The following is an 18,414-nucleotide window of genomic DNA, read 5'->3' as shown; positions in this document are numbered from 1 at the left end:
ATAATTTTCAATAAAAACTGTTTGTTACTATAAAAAAATGCACTGGACTACAAGGAACTTTCATCAGAAGCAAAAATATACTTTTCTAAATCAAATTTTCGCGTTGTTTTCAAATCTGCAAGTAGACTATTTCTATCACTTCTAATTTTTTATATTATTACTAATTATATATATAAAATAATAATTAAAAGAAAAAAAAATTTGTTTTCAAATTATTACTGATTTGATTTTTAATATGTTAAAAATAATCAGTCCAAATTTTCAATTTTAACCTATTTTTTTGGTTCTTTAAAGTTGATGAAAAATTTTTGATAAAGATTTATGAAAGTTTATAGTAAAATAAATTGAATATATTACCATAACTTTTAGCTCAATTACAAGTTTAAAATTGACATCTAGGCCTGTCAACAAAGGAAAAATTGCGGAAAAAATTTTGTTTTTTTAAAAGTTGAATTAAAATATGTATAATGACATACTAATAGTCCTCAAGATTGGAATTGAGCTTTTTTTTTAAATCCTCGCAAAAGTTCAAAAATATGAGCTTTCTTAATTTTCTCAAAAAAAAATATTTAACTTACAAAAAAAAGTTTCGCACAAAAGTTGTTTAAAAGACAATTATAAATAAAAATATAATCTTATATTTTTTCATTTAAACAAATATTTTTCGAGTTACATTACATTTAATATGAGTAATAAAATTTATATTCCATTTTTTTCATTTTACGGTTACTTTTTATCATGTTATACTTACATTAGACACAATGTTATAAATGCATATGTGTGTATGTGTGAGTTTATTTATTTATTGTATCATTAAAGTGTAGTGTATATTGAGATACAACCGATAGAGTAGGTAATTGATTTGACGCTATATTATTTAAACCCAACTAAACGCTAAATTGTACATTCCGAAATAACAATCATATTATGTCAATTGCCACCGGAATATCTGGTAATATTTTTCTTTTTCTTTGCCTTAATCCCAACTACTTGGGGTCGGCCACCCTTATCCTAAGCTTCCACTTGACACGATCTCCCACATCTTCTACGCTCACATCAGCTGTCCTCAAATCGCATTCAATAGCATCCCTCCATCTCTTTTTTGGTCTTCCTCTATCTCTTCTTCCTTCAACATTCATTTCTATAACTGTTCTTACAGCTTTCGATTCTTCTTTCCTCATACCATGACTAAACAATCTAAGTCTATTTTCTGTCATCTTATCCACGATTGACGCAACACCTATACTTCCTCTTATATGCTCGTTCCTTATCCTATCTTCTCTAGTCACTCCACTCATCCAACTAAGCATTCTCATCTCTGCTACACTTATTCTCTGCTCTACTTTCTTATCAACCGCCCAACACTATGAACCATACATCATAGCTGGCCTCACAATTTCATACTAAATTTAAAAACTATAATTAGTATTTATTCATATATTATATTTTAAAATCAAAGAACTACTAATCAGGATATAATTAAAGAAATAAGAGTTCATGTTGCTTTTAAAATATTTCACCAATTTCTCTAAAGGAAACACTATCTACAGATTTGCATCGAAGCGTTTCTTATGATAGTGATTTTAATCACTGTCAGATATCATCTATACTTGTCCCATCTATGCCTCGTCCACACTGTGCCTCGACCCCACTGTGCTACCGTTTTTTTATTATTTGTCTTTAATATAGAAAAAGTAAACATACATTTTTATATATATATATATATTTTTATTCTTATTTATTTATTTTTATATTTCTTCTTTTTGTTTTAATTTTTTTTTTTATTCTTATTTTTGGTTTATTACATAGTGTATACATGTAGTATATAGTATTACCACAGATTAGGTAAAATCATCTGGTTCTCTTTCTATTCACGTCGTATAATTCTCAAAAATGCGAACAAACCAAAACCTGCGTTAGATTACTATCGCTACTCATAGGAAAAAAAGTCTTTATGAGAAATTAGTATTTTCCAACTATGTATTACTAACTTTTATTGTTTGTTATAACATCGTTGTAAGCACGGCAATTTAGTAATAATTCCCAATTCCATGTCTTCTTTGTGATATTGATGTATGAATAACCAATTTATATTTGACATTTAATTAGTTATTGTTAATTTTTTTACCAGATTTTTTGTGTGGTTTTACGAATAATATAAAATATTAATTTTAAACTTAATTTTAATTATTTTTGAGGGTGAAGTAATGATTGGTCGCAAAAATAATTAAAAAAACCAACACGATATAAGGTTTTGCAGTGATATTGGCACAAAAGGTCACTAAAATAGAGAAATTCCTTAGATGATTTTTGCTTTATTCAGATATATGTGATATTTAGTACATGTGTTAATAACTATGTGTTAATAAGTAACAATATAATTTTGAGATCCATATACGCTTCCAAACTATTATATTATATAAAATTTTTATAACCGTTTATATTTTATAACAAAATTAGATATATTAGGATAATTTTAAATCAATATTTAAAGATATTATTCTGTTTTGAACTTAATATTTTAACCAATACTTCCTTATAATTAAAAAATCATACAGTTTATATGTTTCAGCAATAAATACTGTTATAAAGTTATATATATAAAAGAGCACCTATATCTTATATCAGAATAATTCTAATTAAACATCAGTATTATATTTCGATCATACAAATGTTATATTACACTTTGATAAACAAAAATTGTTTATATCCATTGCCAAAAATAATTTTGATGTATTTTATGAAAACCGGTATCTACATAATCCGTTTTAACAAATTTTTTACAAAAATTATATAAATATTTCGTAATTAGTTCATACTCAGTGACATGTGTTTCATCTGATCTTTTATTAATAATATTTGCATTTTCTTGAAATTTAATTACTACATTTTTCTTATTTATTAATAAACCATCTAAAAAACAACGATTTCTTTTGGGATTTTTTAAAGTATTTAGCATCTTAATAAACTTATATCTTGTATTTTCAACATTTTTAATGTAATCATCAGCTAATTTTTCAATGTTTACTTCAGGATTGTTCACAAACTTATCCCGTAATACATTTTTAGTTCTCAGCTCAACTACGTAATTATATATCAATTTATGAGTTGATTGTAAATCAGAATATGATTTATTGGGTTGCCAAATTGATGATAGTTTTATTTTTTCTATAATTGTCAGCATAAAGTCGAACATTGTCACTGTATCATTAATTGCGTCAAAAAGACATGTTACACATTTTACATAATTATTTTCGTTTTTTAAAGTTATACACAGTTGTTTTAAAGCACTTAACAATGTATTGTAATTTAAAAGTACTTCAAAAAATCTGCACCTCACCATTTGTGTAAAGTAATGTTTCTTAAGATGAAAATTATGATCTGTCGCCAGGTCTCTTATCACATGTTTGGCACTTATTTTTAAATCATCAAATTTTATATCTATTTGACTAAATGAAGCCCAATTACCCTCGTTAAACAGAGAATTGAGTATTGTGATTCCCAGTTCTTGATTAATAGTTTTATCTTTAGGAGGTTTAAATCTGTACAAAAATTTAAATAAATAGTCATTTAAATAACTATATAATAAGAGATGTATGTTTCTAAACATTATATTTCAATAGGGATGCTACACCCCATTTTCTGTTTTTTTTTTCACTTTATATAGGTTAATAAAAACTATAGTGGATATAATTTGTTTGTCAAGTAGTTCACTACAAATAAAGTTATTACAAGAATTACCAAAAATAACTTATTGCAACAGAAAAAAATAATTAATTTTTATGGGAAAATTTCCATATTTTTATTATGTATTTATTATCTTCAGTTTATAACTAGATTTTTCATACAAAATTTTTTTGTTATTAAAAGAAATTTTAATAACGAACTATTAATTGTATACCTTATTTGTTATAATAACTCTCACATGTTTTGAAATGTATTACTTAATAATTTTATAAACTTTCTTTCTACTGTATTTTTGGTTTTTTTCAATAAAAATTAATTTGAAAAAGTTTTGTCAATTGAAGCGTAATGTGTCAATCGAACATTATGATAACATCAAAGTACAAATTATGATAATGTATTTTTTCGGGACTCCTTTTCTCATTAATGTCCACTTTAAAACCTCTTTCGATACTCTATCATACGCTTTTTCCAAATCTATAAATACCATACACAGCTTCTTCTCCTTTTCCCTAAACTTTTCTATTAGTTGCCTCACACATAATAATGACTTCATTGTTGACTTATTAGGTATAAATTCAAACTGGTTTTAAGATACCAATGTATAATTTATTATTCTCTTATATATTTCATTTCTCAAATTTTCATACTATGACTCATAACCTTTATATCTCTATAATTTTCACACTACTGTATATCTCCTTTACCTTTAAACATCGCAATACTATTCTAAATAATATGTATATAAATTCAATTATTTTAAATTATAAAAGCACTTTAAATCAGTGTATGAATAATAGAAAAAAAGAAGAAGAAGTTAAGGTAGATGACGTTTTTCGGCTACCTGCGGCAGAAACTATTGTTGCTAAATTTAATTAATCAAAACTTAATTGAATGGATAGATTAATGTTATTCCGCATTCAGCTAAATCATTCACAACTTTTAAAGATTCCACTTTTTTTACACTTAATAAATTGTTCATTGTGTTCCATGTTTTTGAGTCAGACAAGGCATTTAATGTTTTAAATGTTTTTAAAATTTACAAAAAAAAAAAAGAAATATTTAAATTGGTCTTGTATGACATTTTAAACAGTATTGTATTCAACAGGATTAAAAAAATAATAATAATACATTTTTTTACTACAACAACCATTTGCACATATAAGATAAGTCATCAGGACAAAGTTTTTTTCCTATTAAAGTATATTTTATAAGGTTGTAAGGGTACAGTCAAACCAAAGAGATTTTATTTACCCAATGCCCAGGGGAACACTGGATAGTGACCTAACATCTGAGCCAAGCTAGAAAACTTCTCGTTGACAAACTGATACGTTTTGAGTTAAAAAAAACGAATATTAATAAAAAAAGAGAAGATTAGAAAGAGAAAAATAAAAGTCCACGTATAATATAACAAAACGTTTTTTAATTCTTTAAAATTCATATATCATTTCAATATATAATTTATATTCATTAAAAAAACTGATTATTTGTCAAAACAAAAATGATTAAATTGTTAAAAATTGTTAGTAAAAAAAGAACAAAGATAAAAGAAAAAGGGAAATGCGCTATATACACAATATTATTGAAGGGGGAACAAAAGGGAGGTTTTGTGTTATACTTGTTGATTTAGCTCCATGCAGCGGCCTGTAAGACACTTTTCAATCCATCATGTCGAAATAGACAAAAATAACAAATCCACAGTTGTCCACAATATCTGGTCGGTGGTAATCTTAACGTTTTTTTATTTTAGTTTAAAAAAAGAACGGAACACAATACAACAAACTATCCAAAAAACGTGATTTAGACAAGCGGCAAGTGCAAAAAAAAAAAGGCTCGTCTATATATCTTGGTAATATAGCTACAAGAAAAAAACGTCCAGTTATGATGGCAACGTGTGGTGGATGGCGGTGGTAAGGATGACGCTTGAGTTACAGTAGTGATAACATGGACTAGATCATATATGGGTGTTATTTACAATATGATTCAGATGCATAGTGTACCGATTGACTGGTGGACGTTATCACATATATCTACTAAAAAATACTTAACACCTAATATACACATCGCTAACTGATAAGGTTTTATTTAAACTAATAAAAAAATGCCAGTACAAATTCTGTAACATTACAAGACATAATTTAAGATATATATATATAAAAGTATCAGTATTCCCGGATAATTTTCAAAAATTAAGTTAAACAATTTTTAATTTCTCTTATATGCAAAAAAGAGTTAAATTTTCAAGAAAAATATACCAAATAATAGGGAATTACATACGGTATCTTAACATTTTTTTTTGATTCATTCAATGTTCAAAAAGTTATAGTAATTTTTTTTGAGGATTTCTGCCATTTATCGGTAATGAAGTAATTTTTTTTCAATTTTTCAGAGTTATGTCTTCGACTAGATTCAATTTATGGTTTTTTGACGAATTATTAAAATAAATCGGTTAGGCGAAAGCTGAGAAAATGTGGTAACAGATTCAAAAATTAATAAATATAGTTAAAAAAAACTGAAAAACACGCTTTTAAAGCATATCAAACTAATAAGTTAAAAATAATTTAAAAAAACCCAGCAGAGTGGGGTCTAGGCATAGTTGGGTCCAGTATGGATGATATCTGACGGTGATTAAAATCACTATCATAAAAGACGCTTCGATGCAAATCTGTAGATAGTGTTTAATTAAAAAAAAAAAATTTGTCAAAAAAGTAGGTCAAGTGAGAGCTGAGAAAATAAATGATATCTACAAAAAAAAAAACCACATTGTAAAATAATATTAATATGAATTTCTTCCCACGAGAGGAGACTACAATAATGGGATCCTTGATATTTATTGAAGTTATTGAATCTAAATGAGATAAAAATCAAATGAGTTAAACATTTTTTTCTAACTCAAAAATAATTAAGAAAAAATTCAGTGCACGACGGTGTCTGGAAGCCCCTCAGTTTTTTCTCAAACAAGTTGTCTGAAGCAGAATCATGTTACAGCACATATGATCGCGAATTGCTCGCTGCCTTTCTCGGTTGTCGTCATTACATCCACATAAAAGAAGACCGATTTACAACCTTGCGCACGGATCACAGATCACTACTGCAAATGTTCATGCATAAAACCGAGAAGTACATAGATCGCCAGGTACGACAAATATCATTTTTGTCCCAATTTATTAGCGCCGTCGATCATGTCAGCGGTTCATGCAACACCGTCCCAGACGCATTGACACGTTTGAAAATGTCGGCGATTCAAAACGGCCTACCTGACGTACAACAATGGGCGGCGGATCAGACCAGCGACGAGCAACTAATAAAACGTACCTTGTCCGGTGACATCAAGTCCTCTGTGCAAATTCAAACCCGGGACACTACGGACGGAAAAATATTTGTGGATGTTTCAACAGGTACGCCTCGTACGTACGTGCCCGCCAAACATCGTAGATCAGTTTTCGAAGCGTTCCATTGTTTGGCGCATGGCGGTCGCAAAGCGACGCAACGCTTAATCAGCGCCCGCTATTGTTGGCCGGGTATGAACTCTGAAATAGCAAAATGGGTGAAGATGTGCCTGCAGTGCCAGCGCAGTAAAATTGGCAAACACACCATTTCGCCGATAGCGCCTTACGCGCTACCAGATCGACGTTTTGGCCACATCCATTTGGACATAGTCTGTCCGCTCCCTCAGTCTAGAGACAAAAAATACTTAGTCACTTGCATCGACCGTTTCACGCGTTGGCCAGAAGCGTGGCCAGTCAACAACATTTCCGCCCACGCTGTCTCTGCAGTTTTTGTTACAAACTGGGTTTCTCGCTTCGGCGTGCCGGATTTTGTAACGGTCGATCAAGGGCGATAATTCGAAGCAGACTTGTTCCGGTCATTATCCAACACATTTGGAATTCGACATATTCGTACTTCCCCGTATCATTCGCAAGCAAACGGGATCGTCAAACGTTTCCATCGCATTTTGAAAGCCGCGCTCATGGCGCACCAAACGCCACACTGGACTGTCAAACTGCCCGTTGTGTTGTTGGCGTTAAGGAATACGGTGAAGGAGGATGTTGGTTCGACTTCCGCCGAGTTAGTCTACGGAACTTCACTTCGTCTGCCCGGAGAATTGTTTCACTCAGTCCCGCTAACCGCTCGTACGTCGGAATTAGTCCGAGATTTAAAACAGTATATGGCTGAATTACAACCGAAGCCTGGGTCAAATCACGCGCCGCGACGTTCGATTTTTGTGCCACAATATTTAGACAAAGCGAGTCACGTGTTTTTGCGTATTGACGCCGTACGACCGCCGCTTAGTGCCAAGTACGAAGGCCGCTACGTCGTACTGGAGCGCCGGAAAAGAACGTTCAAAATTCAGTGTGATCGCAGGGCAGTCTGGGTATCGATCGATCGACTGAAACCCGCTTTCGTCCTTCGTGAAGATCCACTTTTGGATCACAGCTACGCCGTCCAGTCTTTTAGGGTTGAACATCAACATAAAAAACAGGTCAGTTTTTTTTTTAAAGGGGAGTAATGTGGCGACTCCCGCCACTATCAGCAGCTAGTCATCATCTTCAGTGTTACCGTTTTTATGTCGCGTGATTATTTTATTGTACTTTGTATTTTGTCAAACATTGTTGGTATTCGTCGTAAGTTTTGATTATGTAATCGTCCTTACCTGTGTGCCTTTTTAAATGTAACCGTCCTCCCTGTCCAGTCAGTGTCCGTTCGATCTCTGAGAAATTTGTCTGTCTCGATACCATTAAATTTTGTTACCTTATTCGCGTAGCCTACGAATACGTTTATTTTTTCTATTTCAATTTGTTTATTATTATTTTATACGAATAAAAAGCCTGTAACGCTTTTGGCGTTATTATTAACTTATTTCGAGCCGTTTATGATTTTTTTTTAGTTTTAAGCATCATACCCGATTACCTTGGAGGTCATAATCTACAAATTGGTATTTTTTGCTTAATTCTTTTTGAGTGAGAAAAAAATTTTCAAGTTATTTAATTTTTATCTCATTTAAATTCAGTAACAAGTAAATATCAAGGATCCCATCACTGTAGTCTCCCTTCATGAGAAGAAATTTCTTATTCATGTTAATATTATTTTACTATGTTTTCTTTTATGGCTGCGATTTATTTTTCTAACCCTCACTTAACCTTCTTTTTTCAAAGATATGTCAAATGATTACAATTTGTATTTAGTTGAATATATTATTCTCAAAAATTGAAAACAAATCCCTGAATTAAATAAAGAGTAGCTAAACAGCTTTATCCATACAAACAACTAAAATGATTCATTTCTAATATTTTTAATGTGTTTATTGTCGAATTAATTTTGATATAATAAAAGTATTCAACTACAAAAGTAAATAATTTTACTTTGTAATTTATTAAGTTTTTAACTCTATTTGTGTGTGATACTACACAGTCTATAATGTTACAAATGTTCCTAAATAAATTATATATCTAAAAAAAAAAGATTTTTAGTTTCACCTGAATTTAACGATGGATTTTTACAATTCTAAACAAATTTTATAATACGCTCAATTGAGTAGATCTTTTTAACAACTTTTTTTATTGGTTTTTTTAGTTAAAGTAAATCATTAAAATTAATTCAGTTCTGCCTATATCAATTGTAGAATCTAATACCAAAAGTTAATTAGAAATGATTACTATGATTTCTATTTAAGTGATCTATTTCGATAAAAATGCAAAAAAAATCCAGCTTTTCTGATAAATTTACTGTAAATAGTAATTATAAAATTTGCTGACTGCATATTAATCTTAACAATACCATTTTTCATTATTTAATGATGTCAATTTCAAACTTTCAAGTTGAGCAAATTCGATATAACATGAAAAACATCAATTTCGATGTCTAAATAATTTAGGGTATAAAATGAATGAAATTTCTTATGATAATAATTGCACTAATTAATTGTGCTATTGAACATTGTGACATTTGAAATATTTATTAAGTAATATCTTGGGCATCTGATTATTATTTATAAAACGAATTATAAAAATAATTATTGAAAATACTTTAACTTAATCTAATTAACTTAGGTTTATTAGATAGCTAGATATACAATTTATATGAAGCTTAAAAATTAATGAGTGAATACCTTGGTAATGAAAATAATATGGAGTGGCAGCCAAACCCTCAATGTAACTCATTCATCAATAATTATATTAAAAGAAAGGGATTTGAGCTTTAAGAAAAAATATATGCTATCCAATAATGACTTAAAATAAATTAAAATTTTAATTTCATAACTAAAATAATAATTAACTAACAAAGGTCCGCAAAATCAAACTTTCTTCTCTTTTTTTATTATTCACAAATTCCTCTACGATCTAATATATTCGATAATATAATATATTTTTATATATATTATGCAACTATAAATTATAATTACTCAAATTATAACAATATACAAATGATTACCGACCAGTCATCATTTTATTAAAAAGTAAAATTAATGATTAAATGATTATATAAATAAATAGACAACTAGCATAGTAGTCTAGTCTTTTATATAAATTTATAAGATAAAACACCTATTAAATAATATAAATTAATAGTACTAAATTAATTCATATTTAATAAAGGTGCAAATAGTCTAAATATATTTTGACAAACTAATATCAATAATTTTAAAATAGATATTTTTTTCAATCGCATTTCAACGATTATTCTTTATATAATTTAGTATAAATAAAAGACAGTAATTTCTTTTAGATTCTTAAAAAAAAAAAAATTCAGTTATGTCCTTTTACACACAGTACAAATAAAAATAGTATTATAACACTAATACAAATTATCATAAATATTAAAATCAATAAATAAATTTTACTTACTTATGATCTATTGGATTTATCAACTGAATAAATCCAAGATCCTCGTAATTATTTTTAATGGTTTCAGTGTAAAACAAATTGATTTTATGATACATAAAAGATACAAAACTTGGGAAATCATTAATGTATGACGAGTATTCCATTTCACAAATAACCTTGACATTAACTTTCTCAGCATTATTTATTATAGATTTATTATTCTCGAAAAAGTTATTTGCAATTTTATATACATCATCAATGAACTCTTTTATATCTAGAAATTCTTGAATACTACCATAAAGATGCTCGTTCCGTATTATTTTTAAATATTTATGGTTTTTTATCTCATAAATGTCGTCAACTGCGGCGAACAAGTTATTTTGTAAATCAAGAATGTCAAATTTAAAATGTTTCAAGTTAAAGTATATATAACTTATAAATGTTATAGCATTATATAAGCTTTCAAACATTATCAATGAATTTTTTATTGCTTTTTCGAGTAAAAATGAACAATAAGAAAATTTGTCCATTAAATTAGCTTCAAAAAAATTTAAACATATATCGACATTAATATTTAACAATTCCACGAATCTTAAAAGTATTTCGTTATACCTATAATTTAAATTTTGAACAATATTATAGAAAATACCTAGTATATTATATCTGTCAAATTTTTGCATAATTAAATCTGGATCACTTAAATTTCTAATCGAATCAAAATATAAGTTTTTCATAGACATCCATCCATTTTGAATAAACATATGATCTATTACATTAGTTAAATAATTTAAGTATGCTGTTTGATTAATTTTACAATCCACATAGATAAAATTGTATTGAATTAAAGATATAGTTAAAATAAATAGTTTAAGATTCATGTCAACTAATGAAAAAACTTAAATTCAATGCAATAAAATAAATGATAACACTAAATTATCTTCATTATTTATGGTATTATCCATACTTAAAAATATCGTCTTCGTGTCATTGAGACAGTTTTTAGATTTTAATAATAGATTAAGCTAATAAATTATTAATTTATTAATCGTAAAAATATATGTTCTTTTTATTTAAAATTTATAGGTCTTAATATTTAAATTAAAATTTTTATAAATTATTTATTTTTAGTGAATTTTAAAAAAATTTAACTACTTCAATAAAATTCATAGCATAAACTCTACTAATATGAGTATAAATGTTAATTACTTCCAAAATACTGATTTAAAAGTTATTGTCGACCCTAATTGTATTAATTTGATTATTATTTAATAAATAAATTAGTGAATTATCTATGTTTCCATAAGATAAAATCAAGTTGACACTCCTATAAAGTAGTGGAATGGACATATAAAATATAGCTCGATTGATAAATAAAAAAAAAAAAATTATTTTTTATTTATCAATCATTACTTTATTTAGTTAATAGTTTAATAATTGAATATACATAAAATATTTATTCTAGTATATGATAAATCATATTATCATGATAACCTTGACCAACTCGAATAACCTCTTGGACATTAATGAAAGATCGAAACGTAGCCAAGTGTTTTGACGATATTGGTAGCTTTTCGAACAGTTAATGAATAAGTATTTGAAATGAACACGATTAAATAGTATCTACAATTACTAATATAGCTTGATCCAACTCTGCACGAGTCAAGAAGTCTGAAGTTACAGGCTGACTACGGAATTTTACTACAGTTCGTCGTACGCGAGTGACCACGCGTATCAAATTCGAAAATGTTGGGAACCCAGTAATCCATGACACTATTTTTGCTTCGACTGTTAATATGTTAGGAGGCAAAATATTGACATCAGGACTTTGGTCTATAGGCAAAGAAGGCATCATGATGTATCACCCAAGTATTGACCGTGTCAACATAACAGGTCCATTCTAGTACAAGTCCTTAACCATCAACTCTGATGAAAATAGGCGAAATCTGTCGGTTTGTCGACCAATAAGATGTAATTTTATAGACGTTGAAGCAGTAAAGAGTGTATTTTAAAGTTTTGATTAGATACAAATACTTTAAATGACTCGTAAAAAATAGACAATCAATTAAGGACGATTATGAAATTCGACCAAAATATTCTACTACATTAGCTAGTGAATTTCTGATACGAGTCTTCCAAATAACCCCACAAGAGAGCTGCGCACAACTCTAGTCCCGAGATAGTCTCCATCTTGATCGTTGCAAATTTGGTCCTAGTACTAAGTAGAGAGATGAAAGGCGGTGACCCAGAAGAATTATTCAAATGAAGATATACCACAACTACGTACCCGCATTCAAAAGTATCACAGAAACTACACAGAAATCCAGTACTTCGACGTCTGTTTGAACATACCGCGGAATAGCTAAATGTTGCAACTGAATTAGAACAGACATCAAAAGACGCCAAGGTTCAAGAATATCCGTTAGTAATGCTTCATCCTAATTTAAACGAGCGCACCACAACTATTGCATAAAACTTTTGGCGTCTGAGGGTAATCATGCTACAGTACATGCTGAAACCGTCTGTGCTCCTTGTTAATCTCAATCTTTCGGCACTCTTACATATGTCGATGGTGATTGCATACCATGGAATCTCCATGGAACAAATGAAATAACAAAAATACCTCATCGACATCACATTGGAGCTCTGGTCTGCCAACAGACAATTATTCAGGGAGAACCAACCATAAGATAATTAATAGCACTTTTACTGAAATATGCATTCACATTTAGCGTCATTCGTAATGTCGTCTAGGGCCGCATCTGGTTTTTCCACTTTCCAAAATTTCTCCATTGTGAAATCTAATAAAGTTGATAATACGATCGAACACGAAAAAAGCCAGCACTGATTGAGTGTAGGAACTGAATCAATAATTAGCCAACTGAAAATGGAACAAAAGGTCACAGGACAAAATTCATCTATGCACAAGCGTTTTTCATTAAAAATTGAAGGAAACAAAAAAAAAAAAGATCGATAGGTGTTGGAACATTAAATTGCGGGACAGCTAAAGCTAAATTGTTATATTTACTTGTTATAACGATAGGTATCTTTGATTGTGGCATTTCAGAAATAATTTTTGGCAACATTAATACTTAAACGGGTAAAGGGAACACTGATAAAAATCTTAACTGTATTTTACAATACACAATACCATGTTAACTCTGAACGTACGTACCAGCTAATTTTGATACCGGAGCAGTCAACTTTGACTTATATAACCCTAGTCTCGTCACATATGTCAAAGTCATAACACATCAAACAAATTATTTGTTTGCAATTTGGTCATTACTTACAAGACATTGGTACACCACGGGATAAGAACCTAACACTATTCATATCATATTGCCAGTAGAATATTCACTACCGATAAATAATAAGTAAAACGGGGGACGGTCTTGGAATACATTCCATACTGTTGTCCATCTATTTTGATAAAAATATCTACATATGTCAGGTGATCTTATAACACGCCTGTCATATCGAGGGATCTATAAAGTAATTCAGGAACTTACAAAGAAATTACAAAACAAAAACCCAGCATGTGAATATGACACAGCGTATCAGAAATAATATAAAAAAAACTATGGGTCAATAAATTGTGTTGTTCAACGGCTTTAAGGCTTTCACCAATAAAGGCATATAAACCCAACAAAATTGGATTCACCACTAGCCGAGGTTTTACCAGACCGGAGCATAGTAGAATTTAAATGTAAATGACACACTTGATGTTTTAATATTGTACGATTGTTCAATTAAATAAGTTTTTACCTTAACTCTAGACTAAGGAGAATTAAAAAACTGATAGACTAGTAGTATGGGCGTTGATGCTCTATTTAATACAATTAAATTAACTACAATTATGTTTAAAATAAGTTGATTATAAGTACAATTTGATGTTGTCAAATACATTGTTCAAATTGTAAAACCAAACTTACAAATTATTTTATAATATAAATATTTTAAGTCATGATTAAAAATTATTACAAATTATTAAATGATCTCAAAGACAAATAAAATAAGTAGAAAATGAGAAAAATAATCTCTGACTGTAATGACTATGTTCTATTGGACCAAGGGCTAGGAGTGTATTTAATAATATTTAATATAATAAAATGGTTATCATTGCAATAATGCTGAACCGGACAATTTGACATCGGTCAATAGGGATGGAGACCTTTTATTACAAACTTTAATACTGTTAAGCACATCAACATTGGTCAAACACATGTGAGATTTTTTACACTCGAATAATAGTTAACGTACGAATGTACGAAACAAATTTATGTTTTAAAACTAACTGATTTACGAATAGTCAAAGAGCAAAATGTGTCAGAAAGATAGGATAGAATAGAATAATCATATTAAAATAATTAAAGTATATTAATTTAATGAGGGTTCTTGTTCAAAGAAACCCTCGTGACAATACACAAATATAGGAAAATTTAATGGATGAAGAAAGAAAGAGATGTTGTACAAAAGTTACCACAATCATAATACAATGATGTCGATGCCGTAGCCAACAAACGAATCTTCATCCATGGCTCGATAGTCAGGGCCAAAAGTATAGTTTAAGTAGTCATGTATAGTGATGTGCCACAAGAAATATTCCCCAGGGAACGTTCCTGGGAATGAGGAATATTCCGGAAATATTCTATTACCACTCGGGAATATTTCTTGAATAACAACTAATACATTTTATTTATTATAATTAATAAAGTATGGCAGTGCTAGTGAAAGAGACAACGTTATTGTATTTATATCTTGATTACACTGATGTGTTTATCAACATATTATTGATAAGCAATATATAAGGGCTTAGATTAAAATTAATTATAGTAGTATTGTTTTTCACAGTTATTTAATTTGTAAATTAATTTTTCAAAATACTTTTAAAATGCCGGCAGGTAAAAAAAAAATCGAATTGTTGATCTTATTTTAACGAAAGACTAGTTAACTTCAATGAAAGAATGTAAATTATCATTATAAACATTAGCTGTTCATGCTGTTGGCTCTTCTATGATAGGAATAAACAGAAAAAAATTGATTTTAGATAATGCTGTATTTTGGACTAAAATCGATAAACGTATTAATTTACTTAACCCTATTGTAAAATGGAGTACAATTTTAGAAGGGGACAGCAATACAATTAATCATGTATTTGATGCTTTTTATGAAATTCAAAATACTTTTTGTAGTTATATCTCAGAATCACTGATTATTTCTACTAAAAAAGTGCAAATAATACTGAATAAGTTTAAAGAAAGACATTTAAATACTATTAAACCTCTACACTTAGCTGCATCTTTGTTGGATCCCAAAACTCAGGGGGTTCAGAAGTATTAAAAGCTTTTGAGTTTATTGATCAAATGATATCTATACAAAATAGTATGACTGATTCTCTTAAAATGGATGGTGCTCAAATAATAGCTGATAAAGAAAATTACAGATCTCGACAAGTTATATGAAGCAATAATTTTATTTGGAAATGTGTGGAGAAAATAAGTCCTTTAACATAGTGGAATAGTTTTTGTTCAAGTACTCATTTATTTATTATTGCAAAAAAAATATTAAGTGTTCCTGCTACATCAGCAGCCACTGAACGTTCATATAGCACATTCTCAAACATTCACACAAAAAAAGGAACCGTTTAACAAAATCAAATGCTTCAAAAATAACTTTTGTTGCCCATTATTGGAGACAAAATATAGAAAAGAATAAAAAAGTTATTTATGTTAATTATGAAGGCAAACCCCGTGAACCTAATGAAATGGATAAAAATAAACTTAATATACCAATTGTGTCAGATAAAAATTCAATATCAATTGATGGTTTCATTTCATCTGACGATGAAGAGTAGTGTCCTAGTGACAGTGACAATTTCTTTAATGAGTATTTAAAACAAAAGAAAAAAGTTATCTTGTTGTTATTTACATTTATAAGTAAACATTTATGTTAATAAAGTTATCCTTTGCTTTTATTACTTTTGAAAAACCTGGAAAATGTGAACAAAAAATAACGTATTGAATTTGGTAACTTATTTAAGCATTTTATAGGCATCATAGACTATGATAAATATAAATATAAAATGATTCATAGCATACAGTTAATTTGAAATATAAACAGTGAAAAGTATAACAGAATCAAAAATTATAATTAGTTATGAAATATTTAAAATTCCTAATGTTTCAACATAAAATTTCATATTTAGTTTAATGTAAATATATACAAGCGGTTTAAATAATTACTTATAGTCAATTCTTTGCATCAACAACTGAACCTTTAGTACATAATTTCATTATATTGATAAATTTATAGGTACCAAAATCCTAATCAAATCAAATATTTTTAGAATAATTCTACTAATTATTACACAAATGTCTTACTTTTCTCCAATCATATTTTTGTTTATAAAATATAGGCCATGAACCATTTACAGCTATAAGTTTAGTTAAATATTGAAACAAAATTAATAAATATGAACAAAATTTAATAAAATTATAATATTCCCGGTATAAGGAATGTTCCGGAAATTTTCCCATCAAAAATTCCTGGGAATTTGCACATAACTAGTCATGTAAATGTTAAGTATACAAACAAACAATAAGTAGATGGTTGGATATATGAATTCGACGACGAGATCAAAAAACATTCGAACTAAACAGCCAGATCACTCAACAATGACGACACATAATGATCTGTAAGGGGAAAGCCACGCCGATATCAGTGCATTCATAGTTGCCAGGATTGTAGTGGTCAGCTGGGCGGTTTCTTACCAGGATGACAATTTATAATGAACGATTGATGACGATTGTACAACAAGAGAAATATAAAAAGGAATAAATTATTTATAATTATCTAGTTTGTAACAATGAAAACAATAGAAACCCGTTTCCTGACTTACTGAACACTCTGTATAGTAAAATAATAAAATACGTAAGGGTGAAAAACGACAACGTGCCATTTTACTTATAAAATGCATATGGCAATGATCATTATTGTATGGTGACATCTTAGATGTTGGAAATATGCTTACCTAAGCGTCTGGTAGCCAATGATAAAATTCTTAGAAAATAATAGTTTTNGTCTGGTAGCCAATGATAAAATTCTTAGAAAATAATAGTTTTGATGTTAATAAAACATAGACGGCACCGCAATTATTCTCATAAAATGCAGACGCTTATGATCGTTATAATATAGTAAATATAGAATTTAACAGCAAGTGTTTGACTTTTATTAGCCTGTTGAAATGGAAATTTCACTAGAACTAATTTTTCAGGAGAGTATTCTGTTAATTGATGAGTTTTATCATAGTTAAATTTTTTAATTTCTTGTGCTTTTTTTATATACTCAGTCTTTTATTCCTAACTGTTTTTAATTCGTGAAATTCTTGTTTGATGTTATATGGAATAATTGTTTAAGTGTTCCTTTAACTAAAATTTAAAAGAAGAACACTACAGGTGTCAAGAGTAGACAAATACATTATAGAAAATTGTTATAAGGTGTTATATAAGGTATATAAGGTGTTGAGAGTATTCATATATTAATACTTATATATAAGAATATTGCACAAACATAAAATATCATTAAAATTAATGTTAGTAAAACTTAACTAAAATAGAAATATATATATATATATACAGGGTGGCCCACCACTCACTGACAACTTAAATAACTTTTGATCCAGTTAATATTTTTAGTTGATTTTTTTTTTAAATAATAGTTATACGTTAGGTCTATAGCTATATCTCAATAATTAATTTTTTTACATTTTATTAAAAATATTAATTATTTTTAAATTTTAAATAAAATGTAAAAAAAAAATCTAAGATAGCTATTTTGTAGAGTAGAATTTAAGAAAAATTTTAGTAAAAAAATATCTTATTAATATTCAGTAGTAAATATTCTGTAG

At 28.5% G+C, this 18,414-nt stretch overlaps 1 protein-coding gene across 1 annotated transcript; it reads right to left on the bottom strand.

The window, feature by feature from the left end:
* Positions 1-2,478: 2,478 nt before the first annotated feature.
* On the bottom strand, positions 2,479-11,393 carry LOC126907596 (uncharacterized). Its single transcript, XM_050688985.1, has 2 exons — positions 10,530-11,393; positions 2,479-3,542 (listed from the first exon to the last, which is right to left on the bottom strand). Exons 1-2 carry the CDS (start codon positions 11,384-11,386, stop codon positions 2,705-2,707), a joined length of 1,695 nt encoding a protein of 564 aa, XP_050544942.1. The 5' UTR covers positions 11,387-11,393; the 3' UTR covers positions 2,479-2,704.
* Positions 11,394-18,414: the final 7,021 nt, after the last annotated feature.

Source organism: Daktulosphaira vitifoliae, unplaced genomic scaffold (assembly GCF_025091365.1).
Source record: "Daktulosphaira vitifoliae isolate Bord-2020 unplaced genomic scaffold, ASM2509136v1 Scaffold_5, whole genome shotgun sequence".
Classification (NCBI taxonomy): domain Eukaryota; kingdom Metazoa; phylum Arthropoda; class Insecta; order Hemiptera; family Phylloxeridae; genus Daktulosphaira; species Daktulosphaira vitifoliae.
The sequence above is the reverse complement of the archived record's forward strand: the minus strand, read 5'-3'. Positions and strand labels throughout refer to the sequence as shown.